General features: G+C 42.6%; 1 protein-coding gene across 1 annotated transcript; it reads left to right on the forward strand.

Annotated features, from left to right (window-relative positions):
- The first annotated feature begins 17 nt into the window (after positions 1 to 17).
- Positions 18 to 26,201, forward strand: LOC136624677 (organic solute transporter subunit alpha-like). Its single transcript, XM_066598628.1, has 8 exons — positions 18 to 454; positions 11,389 to 11,540; positions 13,419 to 13,492; positions 14,664 to 14,822; positions 15,766 to 15,877; positions 19,556 to 19,702; positions 22,382 to 22,487; positions 25,725 to 26,201. The coding sequence occupies exons 1-8, from the start codon at positions 349 to 351 to the stop codon at positions 25,907 to 25,909; spliced, it is 1,041 nt and encodes a 346-aa protein (XP_066454725.1). The 5' UTR covers positions 18 to 348; the 3' UTR covers positions 25,910 to 26,201.
- The last annotated feature ends 1,078 nt before the right edge of the window (positions 26,202 to 27,279 follow it).

Raw genomic sequence — 27,279 nt, forward strand, 5'->3', positions numbered from 1 at the left:
CCTGGGTTTGTCTATTACACCTGGATAACTGATTTACAACTTCTTTTTATATCCTTTGGTTGATGTTTAGCTGAACTTGCCTTTGCTTTAAGACTTGCACAGTGAAGTATAAGAAGCCTTGAGTAGCAGAAGAATGCACTTCTACTTTGTAAGGTGTGCCTGAACTATTTGAAGATCAGCCTACTGGATAACACTGACTTCCTTTGGAGACAAAGAGAAATCAGAGTAGCATTGTATTCTAATCTGTCCTAAAGAGAATTGTAGCCTGTTAGTTACAGCAACAGAAAGTCAAGAAGTAAGAAGAAACTGGGAGAAAACAGTGAAGTATCTCCAGAAAATCCAGGAAAAATGGATGTTACACAAGAGCCATCAGTGACCCCAAACGTAACGGAACCTCCTTTCAACCCACTCTGCAGAACCAGACAAGCACCATACTCACATGAAATTCTTGAACGTAAGTACAATTTATTCTGCTTTGGGGAAGTTTTAGGCATAAATTTACCAGTTATTGTTGTATTTTCAGAATAGTTTATTGCAGAAAATGATCATTTGTAGTTATGTTATGCTACTGTTACCACCAGATGACCCTAACACTTTACTTTAGAGATATTCTGTTCTCACGAAGAAATAAATGACTTTATGAGCAGATGAGTCATTGAGAGAGGTAGACAAGTGTAACCCAGCTAAAGTTCCCAAGTCCGCACGTAAATATATAATGAAAATATATAGGAAAGGGAACTGTAAAGATCTTTTGCCCATCCCATAGTGGTCTCCTGTATCACATATGTAACATTCCTATTTTTTCATCATTTAAATGACTGCTTCTCATATTACTGGGTTATTGGAATAAAGTGAAGGACTAATATTTTAAAGTAAACATCAAGGAGCTGCTCTAATATTCTGTTAATAAGTGGCTTTGTTACAGATGAGCCAAAAATGCATTTTATTGATGGGACTGAATCAGGATTAGCTGCCAAGAGACATTTCAATCTCATACACACACACACACACACACACACACATACACACATGTCCAAGTTGTATAAAGCTGATACTATTAACAGTCTATAAGGCTCAGTAACATAGTATGTTAGGCTGAATTAAGACAATGTCCATCTAGTTCAGCCTGTTTCAACCCCTTCCTTTTTGCTCCAGAGGAAGGCAACCTTCCTGACTCCATAATGGCAGCCAGCATAATCCCTGGATCAACATTTGAGATCAACAACCCCACTGGTCACCTAATTTCTATATTTTGTAATATCATAGCGTTCTAGAAAGGCATTTAGTTCCCTCTTAAACTCCTTGATGGATTTTGCCATCACCACGTCCTCAGGCAGAGGGTTCCACAGTCTCACTGCTCTTACAGTAAAGAACCCCCTTCTATGTTGGTGATGAAACCTGCTTTCTTGTAAACATAGAAGATGCCCTCTTGTTACCATCGAAGTCCTGGGTATAAACAGATCATGGGAGAGATCCTTGTATTGTCCCCTAATGTATTTATACATAGTTATTTGATCGCCCCTTAGCCGTCTTTTTTCCAGGGTAAATAATCCCAATTTAGACAGCCTCTCTGGGTATTCCAGTCCTCTTATTCCGTTTATTAACTTAGTCACCCTTCTTTGAACCCCCTCTAGCGCTGCAACATCTTTCCTGTGCACCGGTGTCCAGAACTGTGCGCAGTATTCCATGTGAGGCCTGAGAAGTGCCTTATATAGGGGAAGAATAATGTTCTCGCCCCTTGCGTCTATGCCTCTTTTAATGCACCCCAAGACTTTATTTGCTTTTGCAGCAGCTGACTGGCATTGGTTACTCCAGTTAAATCTACAGTCCACGAGTACACCCAGGTCTTTTTCCATATCACTTTTCCCTAGCAGTACCCCATTTAGTGTGTATTGGGGACATCTGTTTCTCCTGCCCATGTGTATTACCTTACATTTATCAACATTGAACTTCATTTGCCATTTTTCTACCCAAGCCCCAAGTTTAGGTCCTTTTGTAGCTGCACATTGTCCTCCGTTGTATTAATTTTCTTGTATAATTTTTTATCATCTGCAAATATTGATATTTTACTGTGCAGTTCCTCTATCAGGTCATTGATAAATATATTGAACAGGATGGGGTCTAATACTGAACCCTGTGGCACCCTACTAGCAACAGTGGCCCAATCAGAGTACGATCCATTTATTACCACCCTCTGTTTTCTATCTCTGAGCCAATTTTTTACCCAGATACACACGTTTTCACCCAGTCCGAGCTGTCTCCTTTTATATATCAGCCTATTATGCGGCACGGTGTCAAATGCTTTAGAGAAATCCAGATATACAAGATCAATAGACTCTCCCCAGGCCAACCTAGAACTTACTTCATCGTAAAAGCTGATTAAATTGGTCTGACATGATCGACCCCTCCTGAACCCATGCTGATGAGGGGTTATACTGTTGTTTTCCTTGAGGTATTCTAGAATGGCATCTCTCATAAACCCCTCAAATATTTTTCCAATTATTGAAGTGAGACTTACCAGCCTGTAGTTACCAGGCTCTCTTTTTGACCCCTTTTTGTTTATTGGAACCACATTGGCAGAATCCCGGTCTCTATAGTGTCCATAAATATAAGAAATGGCGGTCTTGCTATCATGTCACTTAGTTCACTTAGAATCCTTGGGTGTATTCCATCAGGGCCTGGCGATTTATCGATTTTAATCCTCTTTAACCAGCTCTGCACTTCCTCCTGTGTTAGGCATGCAAAATTTAGCGGCGGGTTCGTTTTATTCCCCTGCATCTTGTGTGACATTTCTTTTTCATTCGTGAATACACTTGAAAAGAAACTATTTAATAGATTTGCCCTCTCCTCATCGTCTTCTATGGTTTCTCCTTTATTTGTTAAAGGGCCAGTACTTTCAGTGCAAATCCTTTTACTGTTTGTATAATTGAAGAATAGTTTAGGGCTATTTTTGCTCTCTTTGGCAATCAATCTTTCTGCCTCCTCCTTAGCAATTTTGTTCTTTTCTTTACATATTTAGTTTTTTTCCCTGTATGATTTTAGCGCTTCTTTGCTGCCTTCTTGTTTTAGTAGTTTAAACGCTTTCTTCTTTTCATTTATTGCCCCCCTTACAGTCTTGTCGAGCCACATTGGTTTCCTTCTACTTGTAGTTCTTTTATTTTTAAAGGGTATGAACTGCTCACATAAGGTAATTATAATGTTTTTAAACTTTTCCCATTTGTTGTCAGTACTATTAATTTTGAGGACGCTGTTCCAATTAATGTTACCGATAGTAGTTCTAAGCTGATCAAATTTTGCTTTACTAAAGTTTACTTTTTTGTCGCTCCCTGATAAGGCTTCTTATTGAATGAAAGCTGGAAATTAATTATATTGTGGTCATTATTTCCCAAGTGTCCCTGCACCTGCTCCCCTATGATTCGGTCCGGTTTGTTTGTTAATAATAAGTCCAGAGTAGCCCTCCCTCTAGTCGGCTCCCGCACAAGTTGGGAAAGGTAGTTGTCTTTAATTGTTCTCAAGAAATTATCACCCCTGTGAGATTTGCAGGTTTCATCTTCCCATATTATATCCGGATTATTAAAGTCTCCCATAATAATTACTTCATTGCAGTTTGACACCTCTTCTATTTGCCTTAATAATAAAGTTTCCATTTCTTCTGTTGCTTTTGGTGGCCTACAGAAAACCCCTATCAAGATTTTGTTATTTTTTTCTCCCTGTATTTATACCCACAGAGATTCCACGCTTTTATCTCCTGCACCTATATCTTCTCGTAGCCTTGGCATTAGGTATGATTTAACATACAGACAAACCCTTGCCCCTTTCTGTTCCCCACAGTCTCGTCTGAAGAGATTTTAACCCTGTAAATTCACCGCCCAATCGCACTTATCATCAAGCCATGTTTCTGTTATTCCCACTATGTCATAATTTTCATCAGTCATTCTCACTTTAAGCTCTCCCACTTTACCGATCAGACTTTTTGCATCTGTTGCAATACAATTTCTATGGTTGTTGTTGATCTTTATATTCATTTTGCTACTAATGGTACTATTGGCTGTTTTGTCAGTTCTAACTGTATTAACCCCACCCCCTACTCAATCCCCATTCCCATTACTTGGTACAAGGTCGCTGTCTACACTGTCTACCCCCTGTTTCTCTTTTTGCCCTCCCCCCAGTCCCTAGTTTAAACTCTCCTCCAGCCTTCTAGCTATCTTCTCTTCCAGCACAGCTGCACCCTCCCCATTAAGATGCAGCCCGTCCCTATGGTATAGCCTACAGCAAAGTCAACCCAGTTCTCCAGGAACCTAAACCTCTCCTTCTTACACCAACTCTGGAGCCACTTATTTACCTCCCTGAGCTCCTGCTGCCTTTCTAAAGTGGCTAGTGGTACAGGTAGTATTTCCGAGAAAACTACCTTGGAGGTCCTCACCCTAAGCTTGGATCCCAGATCCCTGAAATCGTTTTTGAGGGCCCTCCATTGACCTCTAATTTGTTCATTGGTGCCAATGTGCACCATGACCGTTGGATCTTCACCAGCCCCTCCCAGTAATCTGTCAACCCAATCCGCGATGTGTCGAACTCAAGCACCAGAAAGACAACACACCGTTCGATCATCCCGGTCTTTGTGGCAGATTGCCCTATCTATCTCCCAGTACCTCTGCATGATTCTAATTTCAGGGATTCTGTGTGCTTAAAGGGGTTTTTCACTTTTTACTATTGATGACCTATTGTCAGGTTAATATTCAATAACAGATCGGTAGGGACCTGCTGCTTGACACCCACGCTGATTAGCTGATCGTCCAACCTGCTGTCAGTTCAGCATGGCCAGACATCCGCATTAGTGATTGGCTGATTGGCCCCTTTAACAACAGGTTCTGTTCACACAGATCTGTCATGTGCATGGACTCTTAAGGTACCTTCACAGGACTGCTATAGGCCAAGTAATCACTGGAAAGAGCAAATTCAAAACAATAGTCGTTCAACCTACACATTGCCAACAACAGGGTGACCAGCAATAAGTCGCTGTTTGTTTAGTTTCAGTTTAACAAAAACTGGTAGCTGGTTGGTTAAAAGTTGTCTGCTGTAAAGTGATAGTTGTTCGAATGAATTTATTTGCAGATCCCATCTATGAACAAAATCTTGGCAAACAACTAATGAGTAGTCATCATTCGGTGTAAAAGCAAATGAACGAGAGTTTTTAGGTAGTGGCTACTCCACTTTCCCCATTGAGAACACGTCTACAAGCTGAGGCAAGTGTGCATGTATATGGGGAAATTGGGACGGATAGCTGTCAGCCAAACAAGTATTCTGGTGACAGCTCTCTAAAGTGTATGCACAGCCTTAAGATACCTTTATAAAGGCTGATAGTCACCGGAATAATCGCTCAAATGAGCAATTATAGGCAACTGTTGACTTGTGTGCACACGGCCCTGACAGGGCACTGAGCAAGAAGTCGCTCAGTAGTCTAGACATTCCATTAAATAGTGAGCGACATTATGCTGAGTGTAAACAGGAGTCGCTTAATCTCTGAGAGACTGCCTGTTTGCAGTGAATGGAGGCGGGCGGCTAGAAGAAATCCCAAGAATCCTCCATTCTCTGACAGACTGTCGCTCCTGCGTAAAAGCACAAGAGTGATAGTTGTTGGAACGGCCGTTGGGCGCTTGTGCGCCTGACAATCATACTTTGTAAAGGTACCTTAAAGGGGTTGTCTCGAGAAAGCAAGTGGGGTTCAGCACTTCTGTATGGCCATATTAATGCACTTTGTAATATACATCGTGCATTAAATATGAGCCATACAGAAGTTATTCACTTACCCACTCCGTTGCTGGCGTCCCCGTCTCCATGGTTCCGTCTAATTTCAGCATCTAATCGCCCGATTAGACGCACTTGCGCAGAAGGGTCTTCTCTTTTCTGGTCGGTCCGGGCACGAGCGGCGTTCTGGCTCCGCCCCCTTCTACGCGTCATCGCATAGCTCTGCCCCGTCACGTGTGCCGATTCCAGCCAATCAGGAGGCTGGAATCGGCAATGGACCGCACAGAGCCCACGGTGCACCATGGGAGAAGACCCGCGGTGCATCATGGGTGAAGATCCCGGCGCCCATCTTGGAGGAAAAGAAGGAAGAAGTTGCAGAGAGGGGATTCGGGTAAGTAAAATTTTTTTTTTAATTTCAACACATCGCTTGGGTTTGTCCTGCGCTGAACGGGGGGCCTATGCAAAAAAAAAAATAAAAAAACGTTTCGGCGCGGGACAACCCCTTTAAGCTTATTGTCTTGCAGTAAGCTTTCCCACACAAGTGACACATAGATGTTTGTATGGCAGTTCAGAAGATTGCTGTCAAACAAAGGGATGCTTGACGGGAAGCTCTCTTATCTGTATGACCAGTCTTAGGATTGATAACCAGAAGTGAATTACAGCTCCTTGATCTTTTCAGAAAGAGTTGAAAGTTAAAGGGGCATTCCGGTCTATTTTGACTGATAACCTAACCTATGGATAGGTCATCAGTAGTTGATGGACGGCGGTCTGATGCTTGTTATCCTCGTCCATCAGCTGATCGACCAGTGTGGGCCAGATGTTGTTATTAATGGTCAGAGGCAGCAGGGGATGCAGCAGCTTCACTCCCATTGAAATCAATGGGAATGCCACTCTAATGGTCAGAAAGTCATGTCCTGTCCTGTTCTGATCAGAAAGTATAGGGGCAGTGTAGCACCCACATTGATTTCAATAGCAGTGAAGCCAGCACTCCCCCTGCTTCCTCTGACCATTGATGACAAGCAACCGATTGGACAATCAACAGGGTCTTTAGTGGCAGACCCTCGTCCATCAACTACTGATGATAGGTGATACCGTGTTTCACCAAAATAAGACACTGTCTTATGTTAATTTTTGTCCCAAAAGAGGCACAGTGTCTTATTTTCGGGGGGGGGGGCTTATACTCACCTCGTCCGCGGAGTCCCGATGCCTCGCGATGGTCAAACTGCAGTGTCCTCCCCGTCTGCCATTTCAGCTTCTTTCTGGTGACAGGGCTTTGAATACCCCGCCTCCAGCAAAGCGAGCGCTGTGATTGACTTATCGAGCGCCAGCAGACAATCACAGCCGGCGCTCGATGAGCCAATCACAGCCATTCAGTGATGTCATTACGGTGCCCCGGTAGTGCTGCAACCTATGCAAAATAATAGAAATGAAGACATTATTATGCCTCACAGTACAGAAAAACCAACAAATCTTTTAAGCAAATAATGTATGATAATGGACTCTAACACATGCAGCAGTTTTCATGGTAGATGTACTGACAATAACACTGGGATTCTGCTACTTGCACATACAGAGTGAGTTACTAGTATTAGCAGGATATAGAGGTGTGGGTGGGGGGCAGCAGGGTGGTGGAAAACAAACTCCATAAAACAACAAATGTATTCTCAATAGCAGATACAGTAGTTAAAGGGGTTGTCCACCTCTGAAACTATTGATTACCTACCTTTAGGATTGGCCCTGTCTTCTAGTGTTTGTTGGGTAGCAAGAAGAGAGGGCAGAAGAAATGGAACACCATATGATGATAGTATCACATTAGACTCAAGGTTTTTTTTTGCACTCTAAGGGCGCCTACCCATTTGCGCTGCCGATTTTCGCGCGTGAAAAACGCGGCGTTTTCACGCGTTTTTGCGCGTTTTTCGCGGCGTTTTTTGCAGCCCTCCATTGACAATCATGGGTGCATTAAGAGAAAAATAAGGAGACATATGCAACTGACAGTTCCTATGTGAAAAAACCCCACGAAACGGAAAAAAAACCCCAGATGGACAAGAACACATTCTATACTAATTGCTCTTGAGAAAAAACGCAAAACATCACAGGAAAAAAAATCGCAAGTGGGTAGGCACCCAAACTATGAAAACACGAAAAAAAATTGCCTAATTTCTAGTTTTTGATTGGCTTAACAAATAAAATAGTTGAAAACATGTGCATATCATTTTATTATATCTACACCCCATCAATGTTCTCTACACTATCCTACTAAAAGTATTTGGACATGCCTAGCAGTAGAATAGATCATGTGTTATTAGCATGTATAAACCATGCTACATAAGATGCAGACCCTTGGAGGTGCCAGCTATAGTTTGCAACAGAAACTGCACACTATTGGATATATGGGGCACGCCGCTGCTCTCAAGACGTCCATCATGAAGCGCAATGCCCGTCTACAATGGTGCAAGGAACGTCATCTTCTGTGGGCAGTCGAGGACTGCAAGAAGAGCATCGAAGGTCCAGAGGGACCTGGACGAGCCTGCTAGGTAATGTATTCCTTTTTGTTTTCTTTAAAGGGGTAAATACTATTAATAATCTATCATCAGGACCCCAACCAGTCAGCTGAGCGGGCGCATGCTGTCAGCACCGCAATAGCACAGAAGTCGGAGTAGGAGCCATGCCTGCAGTTAGAAGCGCTAGCCATTATAAAGAGGTTGGCGCAAAGGCTTCTGCTTTGACCTCTGTGTATTTGGAGTGGAAGTCTCCACGCCGACTTCCTATGTAGTGGACGGCGCTTGTAACTGCAGGCACAGCTCTCATTGATTTCAATGAGAGCCGTGCCTGCAGTTACAAGTGCTGGCCACTACACGGAGGCTGGCACTGAGGCTTCTGCTCTAATCTCTGTGTTATTACAGCACTGACAGCATGCACCCACTCAGCTGGTCAGTCGGGGGCCCGAGCAGCGAACCCCGGATGATCAACTATTGATGACCTATCCTGATGATAGGTCATCAATAGTATTTCACTGGAAAACCCCTTTATTGCAATGCAGCTAGGGCTTATTTTCTGGGTAGGGCTTATATTTCAAGCCTCCCTGAAAATCCTGAAAAATCAGAGTGGGGCTTATTTTCAGGGTAGGTGTTATTTTCAAGTAAACAGGGAAGTTGCCGCCCAGTGTTCAAGGTCGAGACCTTTTTGAATACTCTCTTTCTCTTCCCTAGTGTTAGCTATCTTTCCTTTCTTTGTATCATTGGCAAATTTGATCAGTTTCCCCTCAATTCCCTCCTCTAGATCATCTATACAAATGTTGAACAACACTGGGCCTAGGGCAGAGCCTTGTGGTACCCCACTTGATACATTCTTCCACTTGGATGTGCAGCCATTTATGACCACTCTTTGAGTACGATCACTCAGCCAGTTGTGAATCCAACTCACAGTTGCCTTGTCAATCCCATATTTGGTCATTTTTTGAATATGAGTATGTTAAGAGATACTTTGCCAAATGCTTTACTAAAGTCAAAATATACTATATCCACTGCATTTCCCTGATCAGTTCAGTCGGTGATCCTGTCATAGAACGCAATTGTGTTTGGATATACCCCTGAGCGCCGGTCTATGTTCTTCCCCTGTATGCTGAGGACTAGCAACTTATCGTTCATTAGTGGCCATGTTTACACTGAACGACTATCATTTGAATCCGCTCTTTCCAGCTATTAGTCACATAATACTCTTCCTGTGTAAAGGGACCTTAATACCTACACCCTATTATTCTAACGATTGTTAACATATTGACTCAAACGGGCTGCATATAGACTAAACAGCGAAGAGTGCGTGATGTAGGGCTTTGCATTTACTGACACACGTGTCACTGCAGAACATGTCATGGAGTCTGATTTCTCAGAACAGAAAAAGTTATATCCTTAATATAATCCACTCTGCTAAACTCTGAATGGAAAGAGTCACCAAATCCACCATGATACAACTGGCACTGATTTAGCTTTACGTAGGCAGAAAGAAGAAAAGGTAAATAACCTGCAAGGACAGAAGAACCCACTGCCGCACCTCTTTATGGTGTTCTTCAGCTTTGTTAAAGGTGACTGACACATGTAAAACTCAACTTTAACCCTTCTCAGACTCCTCATTCAATATCAATAACCAGCTATTACATGTAATAAATATTCACAGCATTGCCTTACGATACATGTATGTGTGATGTGCTCACTACTCGAGATATGCTTTCTCAATTTAGATACCAATATCAAAGAGTGGATGAAAGCAATACATTTTCATTTTTTTTCGTTACATAACATATAGCAGGGCTGAAAAACTCCAACCGCAAATAAATATATACTGTGCTTTAATCATTCCCAACCAGAAACCAGTTAATGCTTTGTCACTGGATTGCTTCCATTTGTAAAACACCAATTCCCAAGAATTCTGTAATGGTTATATAATTTATATTTCTTTTTTTGGGCTGGAAAACCGAATTTTTAATCAAACTGTTGTGACAGATACATTAATATTTTCCCAAGTGAACAATCCCTACATAAATACAAGCCACCCAATCAGTTGATTGCCGTGAGTCTGGTTAGAACTCTTGTTTTGCAACACTGGGGTCCTAAATTGAAATCTGACCAAGGACAACCTCTGCATAGAGTTTGTACGAATATTTGTAGAAACCTACGCAAGCATCCATGCAGCTGAAGCCCTTGGTCAGATGCAAATCTAGGACCCCAGTGCTGCATGACAACAGTGCTAACCACTAAGAGGAAAAGTAGTTTTATTGTCCTTACACAGTTTTAGACACCACTTTTAGCGGTATTGGTCAAGATTGGCTTCAAACTAATTTGGATCAAACTGAACTTTTTGTTAAAATCTGTTGAACCGGTCAAATTGAACTTTTTTAAATGTTCGCTCATCACTATTGTCCGTGTGCAAGTTTTGCGTGTGTAATACAGTGTACCAATCTCCCATAGTCTACCATATTGCCATTTACATGAATTGTGCAAATAGGCACAGAAAAAAAATTGCAGCATGCTGTATTGTAGCGCATATTGTGCACGCATATGTCCAGACAGTGCATGGCAATTGGCGTATAAAAAAGTGGTGTAGTGGCTAATTGTAAAATAAAAATGTGAGTCAGTTACCTGGACTGCTTCATAAAACTTTAATCCCCATCCTAGGACAGACGTGCAAGCTACTCTTTCTTCCATCCCATAATTTGCTAATTTTACAGCAACTGTCAAGAGGGAGGAGCTATGTGCTGGTTAAGAGGAAGAGGTGGCCATCTTGATCAGCTTTTTCTCATCTCCACAATGTCCTGTATCAGTTCTGTGGTGCGTAAATCTCTGGCTAATGTTCATTCTCACATTATACATGCAGGAGATTGACGACACTTGTAGTTCTACAAAACATACCTGTGAGATAGATAGAATATGCCTATAAAACTATACAGTCTACAAAATGTTACAGTAACATCTTACAAGGTAATAAAATGATTGCAGATTGACTGACCTCTCTCCAGCTCACGACTGTGCAGTAGGTACGCAATCATACTGTATGCCAGATTGTAAAAAGTTTGACTGAGCAGTTTGGATACAAGTTGCCTCACTTTACCACTGCGCTGCAAATCATTTTTATCACTTGTTCCTCCAGAGCTGGAAATCACTGGAATTCTGCTGTTTGCTATTTTAACATTTATGACGCTAGTCACTACCCTGGTATTCTTAGAAGAAGCATACTACATGTACAGGAAAATATCCGGCACCAAGAAGGCAATACTTATCTGGGTAAATGCTGCTGCACCGGTATGTACCGACAAGGCATTTAACAGTACATTATGTAGAAAAAGGGAAATAAGCTTCCCAAAAATATAAGTACTTGGAAAGAGAAATCAAATTACAGTGATCCCTCATCTATCACAGGGCTTACGTTCCAGAGACTCCCGCGATACGTGAAAAATCCGCAAAGTAGCATCGTTATATTAAATCAACCTGGCAAACAATTGCAAAAGTGAACAAACAGACTGATGCTACGATCAATGAGCCAATCAGCGCCCCATATGCAACACATTCCATCAGCCAATAGTGTGCCGTGTACAATCTCACGTTGGCAAGAGCTAGTGATGTACTGTATTTCTTGTATGTACCGCAAAATTCCACGATCTAGCAAAAAACAGCGAAAACGGAATTATATATAGTTTATCTAAAGTCGCAATCATTGAGCCGTGATATAGCGAGGGATCACTGTAGTTGTATTTTCTAATACATACATAAGGGAATGTGTCACATCGAATGTGGTATCTGATCTGCAGGTAGAATATTACCATATTGGGCAGGAGGAGCCCAGCAGACTGATATATAGTTTTGTGGGAAATATTCAGCATAACTTGTAATTTATTCATTCATTTATGCTTATTCTATGTTTAGAAGTCCAACGGGCGATTGTAATTAGTGATTGTCAGCAGTCTCTGTAAGTATACACATATAGAGAACGCTGTGAGACCGCCCACTGGACCCCCAAACAAAGAGAGCAGGGATTAAAATGAAAAAAAAAAATACAGTTATACTGAGTCTTTCCCACAAAACTATTACCAATCTGCTCTTTGACATGCTGTCCATAGAGTAGACAGTTTTGCTTATAAATGTTTACGACCATCTGAAAGAATTGGATTCCAATGCATTTATTCAGGTGGACAATTCTCCGTGTAAAATCAGCCATCTGGAAATTATACCACATATGGTGCGCATTCCAGCCGTCCGTTTTTAAGCGTGTCTAAAAAAGATAGGTCTTGTCCTATTTTTTTGCCAGAATATGTAGCTGGTTCCCATAGACTACTATGGGAGCCTATGAGAGCCGTCAGAAAAGGGGAGGGGGAGGGAGTTTAGCAGCAGCTCTTGTTGCTGAAGTACCTCCCCTTGCCGGCAGCTCCCATAGGCTCGCTAGGGAGGGGGAAGGAATTTAACATGGCAAGCACTGCTAAAGTCCCTCCCCTTCTCTTTACCAGCAGATCCCATAGGCTTCTATTGCCGCGATCAGCCGGCAAAGGGATGGGGAGGTAGGGAAGTGAGAGGGAGAGACTTTAGCAGCGCTAAAGTCTCTACCCCGGCCGACAGAATTCCGGGCTGTGGCGTATATATTCGGCACCCGGCCATCTTAATAGGCAAGAAAACGGGAGCTATAACCGCAACGTGGTTTTGGCTTTCTTTCCCTCATGTGATTTTTGGCCTTGATATGGGCGGCCAAAAATCGCTATGTCTGTGTGAGAGTCCTTGTACAGAGAATGTGAACGATTGAACAATTTCTCATTTGAACGAGCCAACGATGTATCTACCTGTATACAGAGGCTGGCCGAGCGAACGCTTGACATCATTTGCTTGTTTAAACAAGAAATTGGCAGGTCTAAATGGTTATGTGATCAGCAATCCTGGCGTCAGAATTGTAGGGACATGTCCAATTGACTAGGAGAATGCTTACAGCCAGATGTCACTTTAGTTATTTATTTCCAGGCGGAATAGCAGAGGAACACCACAATACAGAGATAAATTGCTCCAACATTGTTATTTTAGGTCAGGAGAGCTGTCATGTTCTTGTGATAGAATACAGTTATGAGACAATCAATATACTACTAATTAGATTTACTATTAATTAATAAATATGTTTCAGTCTCTCCTCTTCTTTTACAGATAATTGCAATTACCTGCTGTGTTGGAATGTGGATTCCTAGAAGTACAATGTTTACAGACTTTACTGCCTCTGTGTAGGTATTAGACGCTCCATCACATGTGGGAATACTGTAGTTAGTGCATTTGTCTCATCAGACATAAACCTTTTTTTAAAATGCGGTAAGCAGAGCAATCAGCTGATCCACTGGATCCTTTTCGTGGCACCCCGGGCAAACAGACCATTTTACTGGGGTAAACCATGCAGTGTACTCTTCTTTTCAATTTAAAAGACTGACAGGGATGGAAAGGCCTCATGTCCATGGGTGGATCGGATTCCTCCGGAAACCATTTGCGGATGTAGTGGTTTTTCCGCACGGATGTATGCGGATGCACTGTGGATCATCCGTGTGGAAAAAATCCCCACCTCCCTAATTAATTTTAACTTTCAAATCCACAATGCATCCGCAATTGTATTTGCAGATACACTGTAGATCGTCCGCACCCATTGTCTTCTATTGAGCCCGTATGCACGCAATCCGCACTGAAATGGAGCATGCAGCGTTTTGTTTTCCGCACCAAACGGTCTGCAAATCAAGTCCTCATACTTTATTTCAGTTGCGGGTGCCAATGCTTCCCTATGGGCACTTTGAAATTCGGATCTTCCGTGTGGGTGATCCGTGCGGATTCTGCAAATCAAATCCGCCCGTGTGCATTTGGCCTAAGTGTGAGATGGAGACCAAAGAGGTCTGCATCTCACTTTTTCCCACATAGTGCCATCCAGGTTCAATCCTGATTTCCACGCCCAACCAGTTTTCTGTATTAAGGATAGAAAGCTGAAATGAAACCAGTGCTGGATGGCCAAACGTAGCATAATCGATGCCTTACTGGGATCAGAAGAGTTCATTTAAATGCACAACAATTGTGAAATTCCTCCTTTGGAGCAGCTGCAAGGCCGGATTCACACGGGCGAGCATGATATCCAACGTGCGCGAGATTCTCGCCCAATTCTCGCCCATGTGAATGTAGCCTCACTGATATATTAAATGGGGGTTTTCTGGCTATAAGATAACATGAGGCATCAGAGCAGCCAGCAGAGGTTAGCTACTGCACTAATGTAATGTTATTATGAAAGACGTCATTCCGGGGTCCAACAGATAGATACCAAAGCACAATTGGCATTTTCATAAAATACTACTTCTCACATGATTCATGATATAACTATGGCAGAATGGGACGGACTAATCAACATCATCTCTTCTCTATCAGGTTTCTGGCCGTACTCATACACAAATTTCAGCAGATGTTGGTGACTGAATGTGGCGGTAAAAAGGCATTCCTTAAGAGGTTTGAAAGTAAAAAGCTTAAACTCCACACAGGTCCATTGTGCTGTTGCTGCGTGTGCTTCCCAAGGAAAGACATCAACAGGTTGGTCTATAATATGTTGAAATAATCCGTTTTGCTGTACAATGATTCAAAATGGTCATCGGAATATTACAATATTGTACATGTGGTTTATATGCAAAAAAGAATCTATTGAAGACCCCAAATATCTCTATGCACATGCAACTATAAAAAAAGATCTTTACATAGTAGACTACATTTAAAGAGAACCTGCGACTTTAAGCAGAGCTCCGAGTCAAGTGGCGGACCATGCAGGCCTCTCCCTGCCTTCGGCATGAAGACTGACAGCTCCTCTACCCGCTTGTGTATAGGGAGAGAACTGTTAGTCTACATGTTGTGAGTGGAGAGAGGCCAGTGCGCCCACTTCTGTGACTCGGAGCTCAGCTCTGACCAAACTTCAAGGTGTATTTATTCTGAAACACCCATTGGGGCAACAGGCTTCCCTTACCTGGGTTCATGCTGCCTGTGGTTCGGGCAGCATGAACCCACTGACAGGTTCTCTTTAAATATAATCTGAATGGTTAGGCAGCATGAATTCAGGGCAGGCATGTACAGTACAACCCTATAAATGCAGTTGTGTTTCAGAGAAAAATACTTTGAAAATTAGAACTGGGCCCAGAGTCATAGGGATATGGCCTTGCTAGCCTCTCCACTCTCGGATCAACTAGATTTACAGGTTTCTCCCTGATTCTGTATAGAGAGTGACCTGTCAATCTATTAGACAGAAATAGTAAATCTGCTCCAATATTTACCATGATATACAGTATATCACTATGTTATGATAGATAATGTAGTTATCACTCAGAATAATAATTGATATTTCTGTCTGTGATTGTGATTTTAATTTGACTATCTTCAAACTAAGATATAAAGTTATAAAGTATGTTAAGAAACAGGAAACTATAGATAAGAATAATGTTAAAAAAAACATAAAAATAATATTCTGGTTTCATTTTCCATTTTCCAGTCGCACTTTATTTATCCTGAAGTTGGGGACTTTTCAGTTTGCTTTAATTAGGCCAATACTTATGTTTTTGGCAGTCGTGCTTTGGACTAATGGAACATATGCCCTTGGTGATGTAAGTATTGTAATGTTACTGTGAAAATTCAGGATATATTGCATCTACCCATTTCCTTCAGGCTGCCGACATAATAAGTTTAATAAGAGAAACAGCGTCTGCCAACAGCTTTTGAAGGTGTGTGAGTACCTTTACTCTGCTTGCCTCAATTACTGCAATTGTTCTCTAGTCAATTAGTTTTGATTGGACAACCACTTTAAAAGAGAAATGCAGTCAACATTATGTCCCCATATGTCATCAATACATGTGAGCGCATCACATTTGTAAAGTCTGTGATAAACATCTTAAAGCTCTTTGCTCAGAGATTGCTACTGAAAATCTCACTCAATAAGGGGACATTCAAACCAATTACAATGTGCTGAGAATGTGTGGTGTCAGACTTGACGTAAGAAAAATATAAGAGCAGCACTGAAATGGTGTGAGGGGATATCTTCAACTAAACAACCCATTTGCATAGTTTTTCCATGCAAACCCTTGTCTATAAGCCAGAGCAGAAAACTGCTAGAAGAAGCTGCTCCTCCACTGGCAGACTTGGTATGAGCTTTCCATGGTAGTAACAACTTAGGATAGCTAGTGTTGAGCGAACAAAAATACTCAAACCCTATTTTGGGTCGAACTTTACTAAGTTGGATGAACCACCCAATATTCAAGTTCTTGCCGCGCCAAATTTTTAGTAAAGTTCGACACATCAAGAACCTGAATCTTGGGTGGTTCGTCTTGGCTGATCCACTAAAAGCAGATGAAGGAAAAAGTAAAAAGAGAAAGGGTAAGAAAAATAAAAATTAGGAAAAAGAAGAAGTAGGAAAGGGAAGAAAAAGAAAAAAGAAGAAGAAAACAGAAGGAAAAATAAGAAGAAAACAAAGGAAAGCGAGGGAAAATTATTTTTTTCCTTCTTTCCCCCCCCCCCCTTCTTTGTCTTCATTAACGTTGCCTTAAACAGTTTAAAAGTACTGAGATACACTCCTAGGTGACCTACAAGTGTTATACAGGGCTTGTATGACCCTTAGACAGGGTTACACAGCATTTTCAGGGGTATTGGTGAAGTTATGGTTTGGTTAGAATTCATTTGGACCAAACCAAACTTTTTGCAGAAATTCGGCGAACCAGCCAACGTTTTCAAAAGTTTTCTCATGAGGCTGGCATCATAACATATTCTCATTTCCAATTTTCTATTCCATCACAAGAGCAGAAAATAGAGCATGACAGAGAACCAGATTCATCACATGATGGAAAAAAATTACGCCCGATGTAATCCACTGACTTATAATGGAGTTTGTTGGGTTTTGTCATGGTATCTATCATTTTACTAATAAAAATTAGCTCTGCAAGCTGCATTATTTTTGTCTGGCAAATATGATGGAATCTATGATGGAGGCTCCAAAGGGTGCCTTCTATACATGTTAGTGTCATGGATTTCAGCAATCAGCTGATTGTCTGGGTGGTTTCTTCTGGAGAAGGGGATGCTCAGTTGGGAAATCCAATGTATATCCTCTAAATCAGGGATCCCCAACTCCAGTCCTCAGGGACCACCAACAGGTCATGTTTTCAGGATATCCTATGGTAAGAACACCTGTGGTAATGTCTGAGGCACTGACAATAATTACATCACCTGTGCAATACTGAGGAAATCCTGGAAACATGACCTGTTGGCGGTCCCTGAGGACTGGAGTTGGGGAACACTGCTCTAGATAGCTTTTAAATTGGAAATCAATGGTGGTTTGAGATCAAAGTTCGCTAATGTGATTTATCCTACAGGACTGCAGATGGTGACTAAAATGGTCACTAATGCATCTACAAATTTTCAAGTGGTGACAAGAATTTACAACTTTGTTGCCACTAGCCCGCAGCACTAAGTTCTGACTTTAAGAAAACTTCCCCCTGTATCTAACAGATGTGCTGCACGCTAGGCAAGTCAGTTAAATCCACTTCCAACACACAGTGTCCCAGCGTAGAGAAACAGCAGATCTCTATGGTGCACCGTATGTCAACTTCTGTCTCCAGCATACAGCGCATTATGACTTTCATGAACAGCAGACCGGTTAGCTGTTCTATATGCTAAGCTCCCCCTCCAACACACAGCATCCAGACAGAAACAGCTATGTTTCTTTATATTGGTCCGCAATCTATTGTGTGGTACAGTGGAAGTATAGTCCTGAGCTGGCCTCACCAATGTTTCCACAGATGCACACCTGCAGAGGGAGTAGAAAAGTTGTAGTCCTATGCTGGCATTTAATGTGGGTGAAATGCTCTTGTGTGACATAAGGCAGTAATATTTTGAAGGCGATATATCACAAGATAGGCGATAAAAAAATCTGAACTGCGAGGGTCTCATGGAGGCCACCACCGATCCTGAGAAGAGGTGTCCCAGTCTCTGTCTCCTCCTCACTGCCATTCCATCACCCACAATGAGGAGGAGATGGAAAGAAGCAGCAGTCATGCATGCGTGTTGCCGCTGCATTCATATTTAGTGGCCCTGCCGGAGATAGCCGGTCGCTTGTGCTCACTATTTCCGTCAGCCCCATTAAAATCAATCAAGTGGCAGTACACATGTGACCGCCACACCATTCAATCTGATGCCACTGCGCGGGGTGCAGTGCTGCCGCGGTGACAAGAGGGGTATACGGGTCCATTATTCTCAGGGTGGGTGGGGTAGATGGGTAGACTTATCAACTATTCAATGGATAGGTGAGAAAAGTTTGTGATACAATCCCTTTAGTGTCATGTAATGGCGAAGGGGACTGTGACTAGCCCTGCCACCTGAGTATTATAAGAGTTGCTTATTAGTCATTTAGCAAACATGTCTGCTAGATGGCCATATGTCCTGCCCACCTGATAGGAAAGCTACCTGCCAGGAGCTGCAAGGGCATCATCCGCGCGGCTTCTGGATCTTGTGACATCTTCTCGGCGCTGGCTGCCAAGATAGGATTCGCGCAGAGAAGAGAGGGAAGAGTGGTTTGTCTACACACGTGCAGGGCTATGGGGAGATGTGAGGCTTATAACTCGTACACAGACAGTAACTTTATGTAATTAGAGTGTATGTAGGGGAATCGGATGAATGTAATTATACTGCAAGCGAGGTGGAGAATGAATATAATTATGCTGGGGAAGGGACTGAGTATAATTATACTTCAGGGGGGAATGCAGGACACTTCAGTCTTATTTATTATAACATAAAAATGATATAATTTTTTTTCCTTTGTGTAAATTTGGTGGCCAAAAATTTTATTTGGTTCTCAAATGTTTTCAGCTTAAAAACCAATAGCTTCCAAGAATTGTTTTTTAAGTTTCGAGCCTTGTCCCACATGTATTATGACACATTAGAATGTCATGTTGCCTGTATTTCCTCTTTAAGAGGACCATATCTTAAATTATTATATCCTACGCTGTTTGTCAAGAACCTTGTTGGGTAGTTGTTGCTTAACCAAAATATGGCATGTAAGTGACAATCTGACAAAAGTTGCTAATTTTCTAACTAAATAACTGTAGGAGAAACATTCTGCTATTAAAAGCAAGAAGAAGGAATATATATTTCTGTTTATAGACAGTTGACTTTGCACTGTGATAGAGACTTATGATACATACAGGTCCTGCTAGAAAAGACTAGTCAAAGTTGCATCAGCATGCAGTAATGTTGTAGGACTTGACCTTTCTTGACTCTTGTTCTCTGTTCTTTTGCAGTCACGCGCAGAGAAAGCTACACTCTATATTAATCTACTGGTTGGTGTGATCACTATTACCGCGCTCTGGGCTGTGGGAATCATGTTTAACCTTGTCAGACCTTCCTTAGTGGACAAAAAAATTATTCCAAAATTTGCCTGTTACCAGGTGAGATACAGAGATGCAAATATACTTAGAAGTTCTTAACTTGTGTAATTACGGCTGAAACAAATTTGTGTCTGTCAACAATTTGGCCCTTCAAAACCATTTTGTTCGTTGAATCTAAAGAGATCTAAAATTCAGGGCTAATTCATTTTAGAGCATTTCTTTCTAGAAGCTACAGCTCAGATTTTCTGATACAAAGCTCCAAACCCTCAGCATAGGCATTGAATGTAATAATCTACAGTATGAAATGAGGACTCCTGCAGTATGAAAGATGAATGATGAATAGAGATGAGCGAGCATACTCGCTAAGGACAATTACTCGATAGAGCATTGTCCTTAGCGAGTACCTCCCCGCTCAGAAGAAAAGGCTTGGCTGCCGGCGGCGGGTGAGTTGCGGCAGTGAGCAGGGGGTGTGGGGGGGAGAGAGGGAGAGAGAGATCTCCCCTCCGTTCCTCCCTGCTCTCCCCCGCTCCTCCCTGCTCTCCCCCGCCGCTACCTGCCCGCCGCCGGCAGCCGAATCTTTTCTTCCAAGCGGGCAGGTACTCGCTAAGTGCAATGCTCGATCAAGTAATTGCCCTTAGAGAGTATGCTCGCTCATCTCTAATAATGAACACTCCCTTTTACAGTTAGATCTACTTTTTTAGTTTTGATACCTTTAGCAGATGTGGAAGTTTTATTTTTTGTCCAAACATATCTGCAACATGGAGTTTTAACTTTCACAACTTCCTTTAATTAACATCTGCTAAGATGACAATATCACTTCCAGAACTATTTCTTACTGATGACAATGTTTGTCATGGAGCCAAACTCACTTCTCAGAATAATGGATTAAACCTTTTTTTTTGTTTTTTGTTTTTAAAGAAACTCCTGCCAAGGATCTAATGAGTTCTTAGAATACAGATTAGGGTGCTTTCACACCTACATTGGGGATTCCAATTTCCTGCTCTGTTCGGGTAGCAGGAAAGGGGATTCACCACGACTAAATGGTTCTGTCTCTGGACAAAACTGAACAGCTTCGGACGGACCCCGCTGACTATAATGGGGTCCATCCGCTTTCCACCCAGCTGCCCAACTTTTGGATGGAAGAAAAAGCATTGCAAGCAGTGCTTTTTCTTCTAGTATTTCGAGCCAGATCTACGATGGAACTCTCTGCTGGAGATTCCAATGCAGATGTGAAATCGGCCTTAGTCATGGGCATGGCTAAGAACTGCAAGGTTTGAAATGCGTTGGCACTAGAGCACCGGACCTGGAGTCTGTGTGCCGCATATGTTTGATTATATTAGAGTTTGAATAAAGCTTATTGGATTTTTATTCCTCCGCCAGAGTACCTCTTTTTGCGTTTTTAACCTCAGAGTTCATTAACCCTTCTTGACCACCTCATGTAAATTTAAAGCAGCTAGTAGTGTGTTAGTCTGCTAAGCTGTCGTATATTTATGGTCCTCCTTTTCTCAGACGTAGCTGCTTCCAGATTCAAGGAAGTTCCAGCTATAGCTATAACAGCCTCTGATTCGGGTGCGGTCATCGGGACCTGATTGGTTCAGGTCCTGATAACAGTACCTGAATCAGAAGCTCTTAGTTTAACCCATATCAGGCTGCAGGAATTGGTGGGTCCCTGCAGCACAGGAGCGATCAGCTCTCACAGTAAGTAACATCAGATCCTAAGACCTACCCTGATTTTGGGCTATTTTTGGGGAGTCTTGAAATATAAGCCCTACCCCAAAATAAGCCCTAGCTAGACTATATCAAGAAAATGAATACTTTCCCTAGCAGTGCGGTCTGGGTCCCTCCCACTGGTCTTTAAAGTTCCATAGCTCCGCCAGGCTTCCTGCATTCCACGGCCACCGATAGAACATCCCTTTCTGGTTGCGGTGGTGATAAGTCCCACCTCCAGGAAGCGATGGCTCTCCTTGGCCAACGAGCGCTGCTCTCAGCCAATCAATGCATCGCTCGCTGAACTAACATTATGGCTGTGATTGGCTGGAAGTAGTGTTACTCTCAGCCAATCACAGCTGTTGCATTGGTTCAGCGAGTGCTGCATTGCTTGGCTGAGAGGAGTGCTCGCTGGCCTTGCAGAGCCATTGCTTCCTAGTGGTGGGATTTATGAACGCCACAAACAAGAAGTGATGTTCTGTCAGCAGCCGGTTCTGTCAGGAAGCCAGGCAGAGCTATGGAACTTTGCAGGCCAGCGGGAGGGACCTGGACCGCTCCTGTAAAGTGGCTGCTAGGTAAGTATTAATAAGACATCCCCCCAAAAATAAGACCCCGTGTCTCTTTTGGGGCACAAGTTAATATAAGACAGGGTCTTATTTTCAGGGGAAACATGGTAACATTTTTCAAGGACACATTGGAAAGCCATAATGAATCGTAAAGAAAATGTCTATAGCTCAGAGTCCTGCTATAAATGAATTAGCAGCCTATATTGAGATGTGTAAAATAATGTTAATTACAAATGCAATAATCTGCAAAAGCTCCTCCAGCTTCACAAAATCATGGAGTCTTCTTTTTTTTCCCATGAACACTGGAAAAAAGTCCCCTACTTTTATGGACAGTCAAGGAATTTACAGCAACCTAGATCTATATTCCATCTATATCATATCATGCATTACTTGTTTTAGTATTAAAGTACTGTATATTCAAGGATGCTAGCCATGAAATTGATGTAATGTATTACTATTGTTTTAGTTTATTGTTATTCTGAGCCAACTTCAGACGTCAATCATCAATATTCTTGGTACCACGGGTGTTATTTCCTGTGTTCCACCACTTCCTGGCCCGTCCAGAGCTTCATGTGAGTAACCTTTATTTTAACAGTTAATAACCTTTATATGTTAAGTCATTTACATCCAACATAAGAGTGTTACCTACTAAAGCACCGTACTGGTTTATTATGTCTCCACGAGAATTACGGGTGGATACATGGGTTGGATTGGCTCACTGACAGGTGACGCCCCCACCAATGGATTGGCTGATGCAGGGAAGGGCCAGGAGATGCCCCAGCAGTGGATTGACAGAGGCAGGTGTGCTCCCCAGCTGTCGTGTTACCCTCCTGCCTCCTGTAAGTGTCCCACTGTCGGCTTCTCTGACTTTGGCTGCCATACTACTAGCAGTTTCCCTCCGATCTCCTGGGCGCTCTCCCTTGTGGCCGCAGTGCTGTGAGTACGGCCGGCACTGTGCTGCGGTCCTCCTGCATCTCCCCTGATGCCGAGCGCACAGGCACAGCATTGGACGGCAGCGGAGGACACCCAGGAGACTACTGGCAGCGGGCCTGGCTGATTAGGGTGACAGGAGGTGTGGGGTGGAGATGAGACTGCCAGTTGGGCCGGCTGATCGGGGGGGACAGGAGCAGCACTGACAGCTGTGTTTGGCCACCCACCGTGGTGCTGTGCTGGCCGGCTCTGCACAGCACTGACAGGAGCTGCTGTTGGTGATGAGCACCGGAGTGAACACGCTGTTTGTGCGGGGGGGCCTGGCCGCTAGCAGGAGAAGCGGCCTCAGCTTAAGGGTCGGCCCCACACATGTGTGTGACGGCCGTGAGGATGAGGCAGGAGGTCGAGCTCAGGAGGGCACGTCTGCGCCAGCCAACCAGCCGCTGGGGGCATGTCCTTCAACTCAGGACTGCCAAACCATGTCTCGACCCATCATTTCGGTGGAGACAAGATACACCAGTACCCAGCTGGCATTGCATGTTGTTCAATAAAAAGAGAAATTCTTCGCTACTCTATCCATAACCTCCTATTTCTACCAAATCTAGAGTGTTGCGCCTATTCACCGGTCTTCACAAGCTATATGTGGCTCCCGAGCAAATGGTTGGGGATTTCTGAGTTACAGATACATCATGCAGCGCCACTTTAGGTATCTTTAGTAGCCACTTTAGTAGCACCTCTTTACAGTACAGTACAGTACTACATATCCTGTACTGCTCTCTACCTGTGCCAGGATGAGCTGCTCCTTTAGACACCAGGTGAGGGTGGATTTAGTTTTTTTCTGTTATACTGTTTGTACAGTATAGGACCCGGAAGAAACTCCTGTCCTTATTATAGAAATTGCTCTAAAGGTGCATTTACACCACAAAGATGATCGCTCAAAAGATGGCATTTGAGCTATCATTTTGCATAAGCTACTACTTGGTACTAATGCCTATTAGTACCATTTAGCAGCGTGTGAGCCACTTGGAACACATCTCCACATCATTCAATGAAAGAGGGGTTGGTAACAGGTTCCCTTTAACATTCATTTGTATTACTTTTGGTTGACATTTGGGGGCTTCGGGACCAGTTAGGAGTTTATCTATAGAGTTATGGTTTTCAGTAGAGATGAGCGAGTATACTCGCTAAGGCACATTACTCGAGCGAGTAGTGCCTTAGCGGAGTATCTCCCCGCTCGTCTCTAAAGATTCGGGGGCCGGCGCGGGTGACAGGTGAGTTGCGGCGGGGAGCGGGCGGGAGAGAGGGAGATCTCTCCTCCGTTCCTCCCCACTCTCCCCCGCCACTCCCTGCCCCCTGCCGGCCCCCAAATCTTTAGAGACGAGCGGGGAGATACTCGGCTAAGGCACTACTCGATCAAGTAATGTGCCTTAGCGAGTATACTCGCTCATCTCTAGTTTTCAGCATTCAATATTTCCAAAAAGGATGGTGGTCCTAGAACCAATTAATATTTTATGTTGAATGACCATTATACAGTAATAATGAATCTGTAATAAAAATTAAGATTTTAACAGTAAATATTTTACCAGTTTTGAAAAATGTAATTTTACAGTAAACCTGCCACACTGTAGTTTTACAGCTTATATAGAGTAGTTGGCCAAATATTATAACATGTATAGATCCTTAAGCCCTTTTAGCCCTACAAGCTAAGGTGACCAATTAAGTCCGGGGACATTAGTATTTTACTTACCTCCCCCGTCGTTCCCCTGGTGTCAACACTGGAAGCCACCACTCAGTGCATTGAGCAGTGCTGCTAAGTAATCCGCCCATTCTAATTTTACATCCCTGGACTCATTGGGTCACCTACTTTAGCCCAAAAATTTAGCTTATAGAACTAAAATTAAGTGACAGATTCTCTTTAAATATGAACTCTTACATTTGCTATACAATGATACAAAAATGTCACAAGAACTTCTTTGGCCACATGACAACACTTCCTGCCTTCCACCACAAAAAGGTTCTTATCCTTAGGAGTGGATTATAGGGAGATGTAAAAGGGCATGTGCCCTTGGGCCTCCACTCTATTGGGGACTTAGGGGACCTCCACCACCAACACTGCCTTCTCAGTGCAATTTTTCCCATCCAAGCTATCTGCATTATTCACCATTGTCAAGGCCGTAGTGGAAGTTTTCATAGAATTATAGAATGGTAGAGTTGGAAGGTACCTCCAGGGTCATCGGCTCCAACCCCCTGCACAGTGCAGGATTCACTAAATCATCCCAGACAGATGTCAGTCCAGCCTTTGTTTGAACACTTCCATTGAAGGATAACTCACCACCTCCCATAGTAACCTGTTCCACTCATTGATCCCCCTCACTGTCAGAAAGTTTTTTCATACAGCCTTTCAAAAGTTTTTTTTGGAGCCCAGAATTTTCTATTTCTGCCCCTGACAGTCACTAATTGTATGGGTGGCATATACACTGCTTACCTATGGGATCCCAATGCATAGATAGCAGGAAGGGAATTGGAACAGCAAGAAGAAACATCTAAGTGACTCAGAGCAAAAAGTTAACTTTTCCATCACACCAGAAAAAGCCCGGGCACTCAGCAAGCATGGAGAGAAAAACTATGGTTAAACATAATTTCCCTTGCACTGCATCTAATATGCATCTACGGCTGTCGGTAGAATGATGGAGATTGAGATCTTATAATGATATGTTTTCATCATTCGTGTGTTTTTTTTCTTTTTCTCTACCCTTTGCTATTTGGTTTAAAACCCGAATGTGTACTTTAATTTACAGTCTAGCAATATGGAAGTACAACCCCCATTGCCTATAATTCATCCTAACTCTTATAGTCTGTGAATGTAATTTTTGTTTCAGACATGAATCAGCAACTTCTAATCATGGAAATGTTCCTGACCACAGTGATCTGCCGAATGCTCTACCGCAGGAGATATGAGGATACACCAGCACTTAGTCAAGATGAGGCGACCAAAGATAATCTGCAAAATAGTACACTCTGTTTAAATGGAAAGGCAATTGATGAAGGACTTCAGAAGGTTTAAGAGATCCCCCAAAACAATCATGGGATATTCAACAAAACAAGACTGTGGAATGTCATCATTTGCTCGTACAGACAGATGGTTTCATTATGTTCAACGTTTATTGGACTAATGGAAATACTTTTATATAAGTTTATATTCTTGAATATAATATTAAGGTTTCCTTATATTACATATCAGATGCTATTCAGACATTATTGAATCTAATTAAGATTGTGAAGCAAAATTGTGCATTTGTGTTTTTAGTTCTATCTTACAGACGATATTCAGACTGGCATAAATATCTCCACTTCATGTATAACATCTACTTGTGTTGTGAATATCCCAGTCCATGCCATTTCATACTCTTTACTTTTAATTACAGCATCTTTAAACATCTCTCTCATATCTATCTATCTATCTATCTATCTATCTATCTATCTATCTATCTATCTATCTATCTATCTATCTATCTATCTATCTATCTATCTATCTATCTATCTATCTATCCATTCATCCATCCATTATCCATCCATCCATTATTCATCCATCCATCCATCCATCTATCTATCATGGGTTTAGATTTCTCAATTTAGAGATTGAAGTGGTCCTCTACTTTGGACAATCCATGACTGATTTGCATGTGCATTTTTCAGAGAATAGAATCCATTGATTTCAATGAGTTCATTCTCATCATTCTTTTTAAGTTGCGCATTTCACTTGTGCTTTGTTCGGGGAGCAGAAAAGGGGAATCCCCACAGCTGAACAGCTCAGAATAAACCCCATAGTCTATAACCCCATGGCGCTACAAAGAAGCATATGGTGCTACAAAGTCGCGCGACTTTGTAGCACCACATGCAAGGATTTTCGGGGAGGCTTGAAATAAAAGCCCTTCCCTGAAAATAAACCATAGCTGAAGAAGAAAAAAAATTACACATACATCACCTCTCCCATGCTTGTCAGCCTGGCAGCATCTTCTCTACGGGTCCTGGCACTAATCTTTTTCTTCTCCTCTTCTGGCCGGGGATTCAAAAATCCCTGCTTCCTGGAAGCACTGGCTGTGATTGGCTGCCACTTATCCAATCACAGCCAGCACTTGATGAGTGGCTGTGATTGGTTCAGTCAAAGTCATTCATCGAGCACTGGCTGTGATTGGCTAAGCATCAGCCAATCACAGTCAGCGCTTCCAAGAGGCGGGGATTTTTGAATCCGTGGCCAGAAGAGAAGAAGATCAGTGCCAGGACCCAGGGAGAAGATGCGGCCAGGCTGATAGCGCTGGAGAGGTGATGTATGTGTATTTTTTTTTCCTGCAGTTAGGGTTTAGACTATAGCTTTGACAGTAGCATTTGCTACTGTCAAAGTTGCATCGCATTGCACGAAAACCGCGTTTTCAT

Source organism: Eleutherodactylus coqui, chromosome 4 (genome assembly GCF_035609145.1).
Source record: "Eleutherodactylus coqui strain aEleCoq1 chromosome 4, aEleCoq1.hap1, whole genome shotgun sequence".
In the NCBI taxonomy this organism is placed as follows: Eukaryota; Metazoa; Chordata; class Amphibia; order Anura; family Eleutherodactylidae; genus Eleutherodactylus; species Eleutherodactylus coqui.

Excerpts from the sequence above, each read along its gene's own strand:
- LOC136624677 (XM_066598628.1), top strand. The coding sequence starts at position 349 with ATGGATGTTACACAAGAGCCATCAGTGACCCCAAACGTAACGGAACCT. Across the intron at positions 455-11,388 it reads CTCACATGAAATTCTTGAAC|AGCTGGAAATCACTGGAATT; the intron begins GTAAGTACAATT and ends TTGTTCCTCCAG. Across the intron at positions 11,541-13,418 it reads GGGTAAATGCTGCTGCACCG|ATAATTGCAATTACCTGCTG; the intron begins GTATGTACCGAC and ends CTTCTTTTACAG.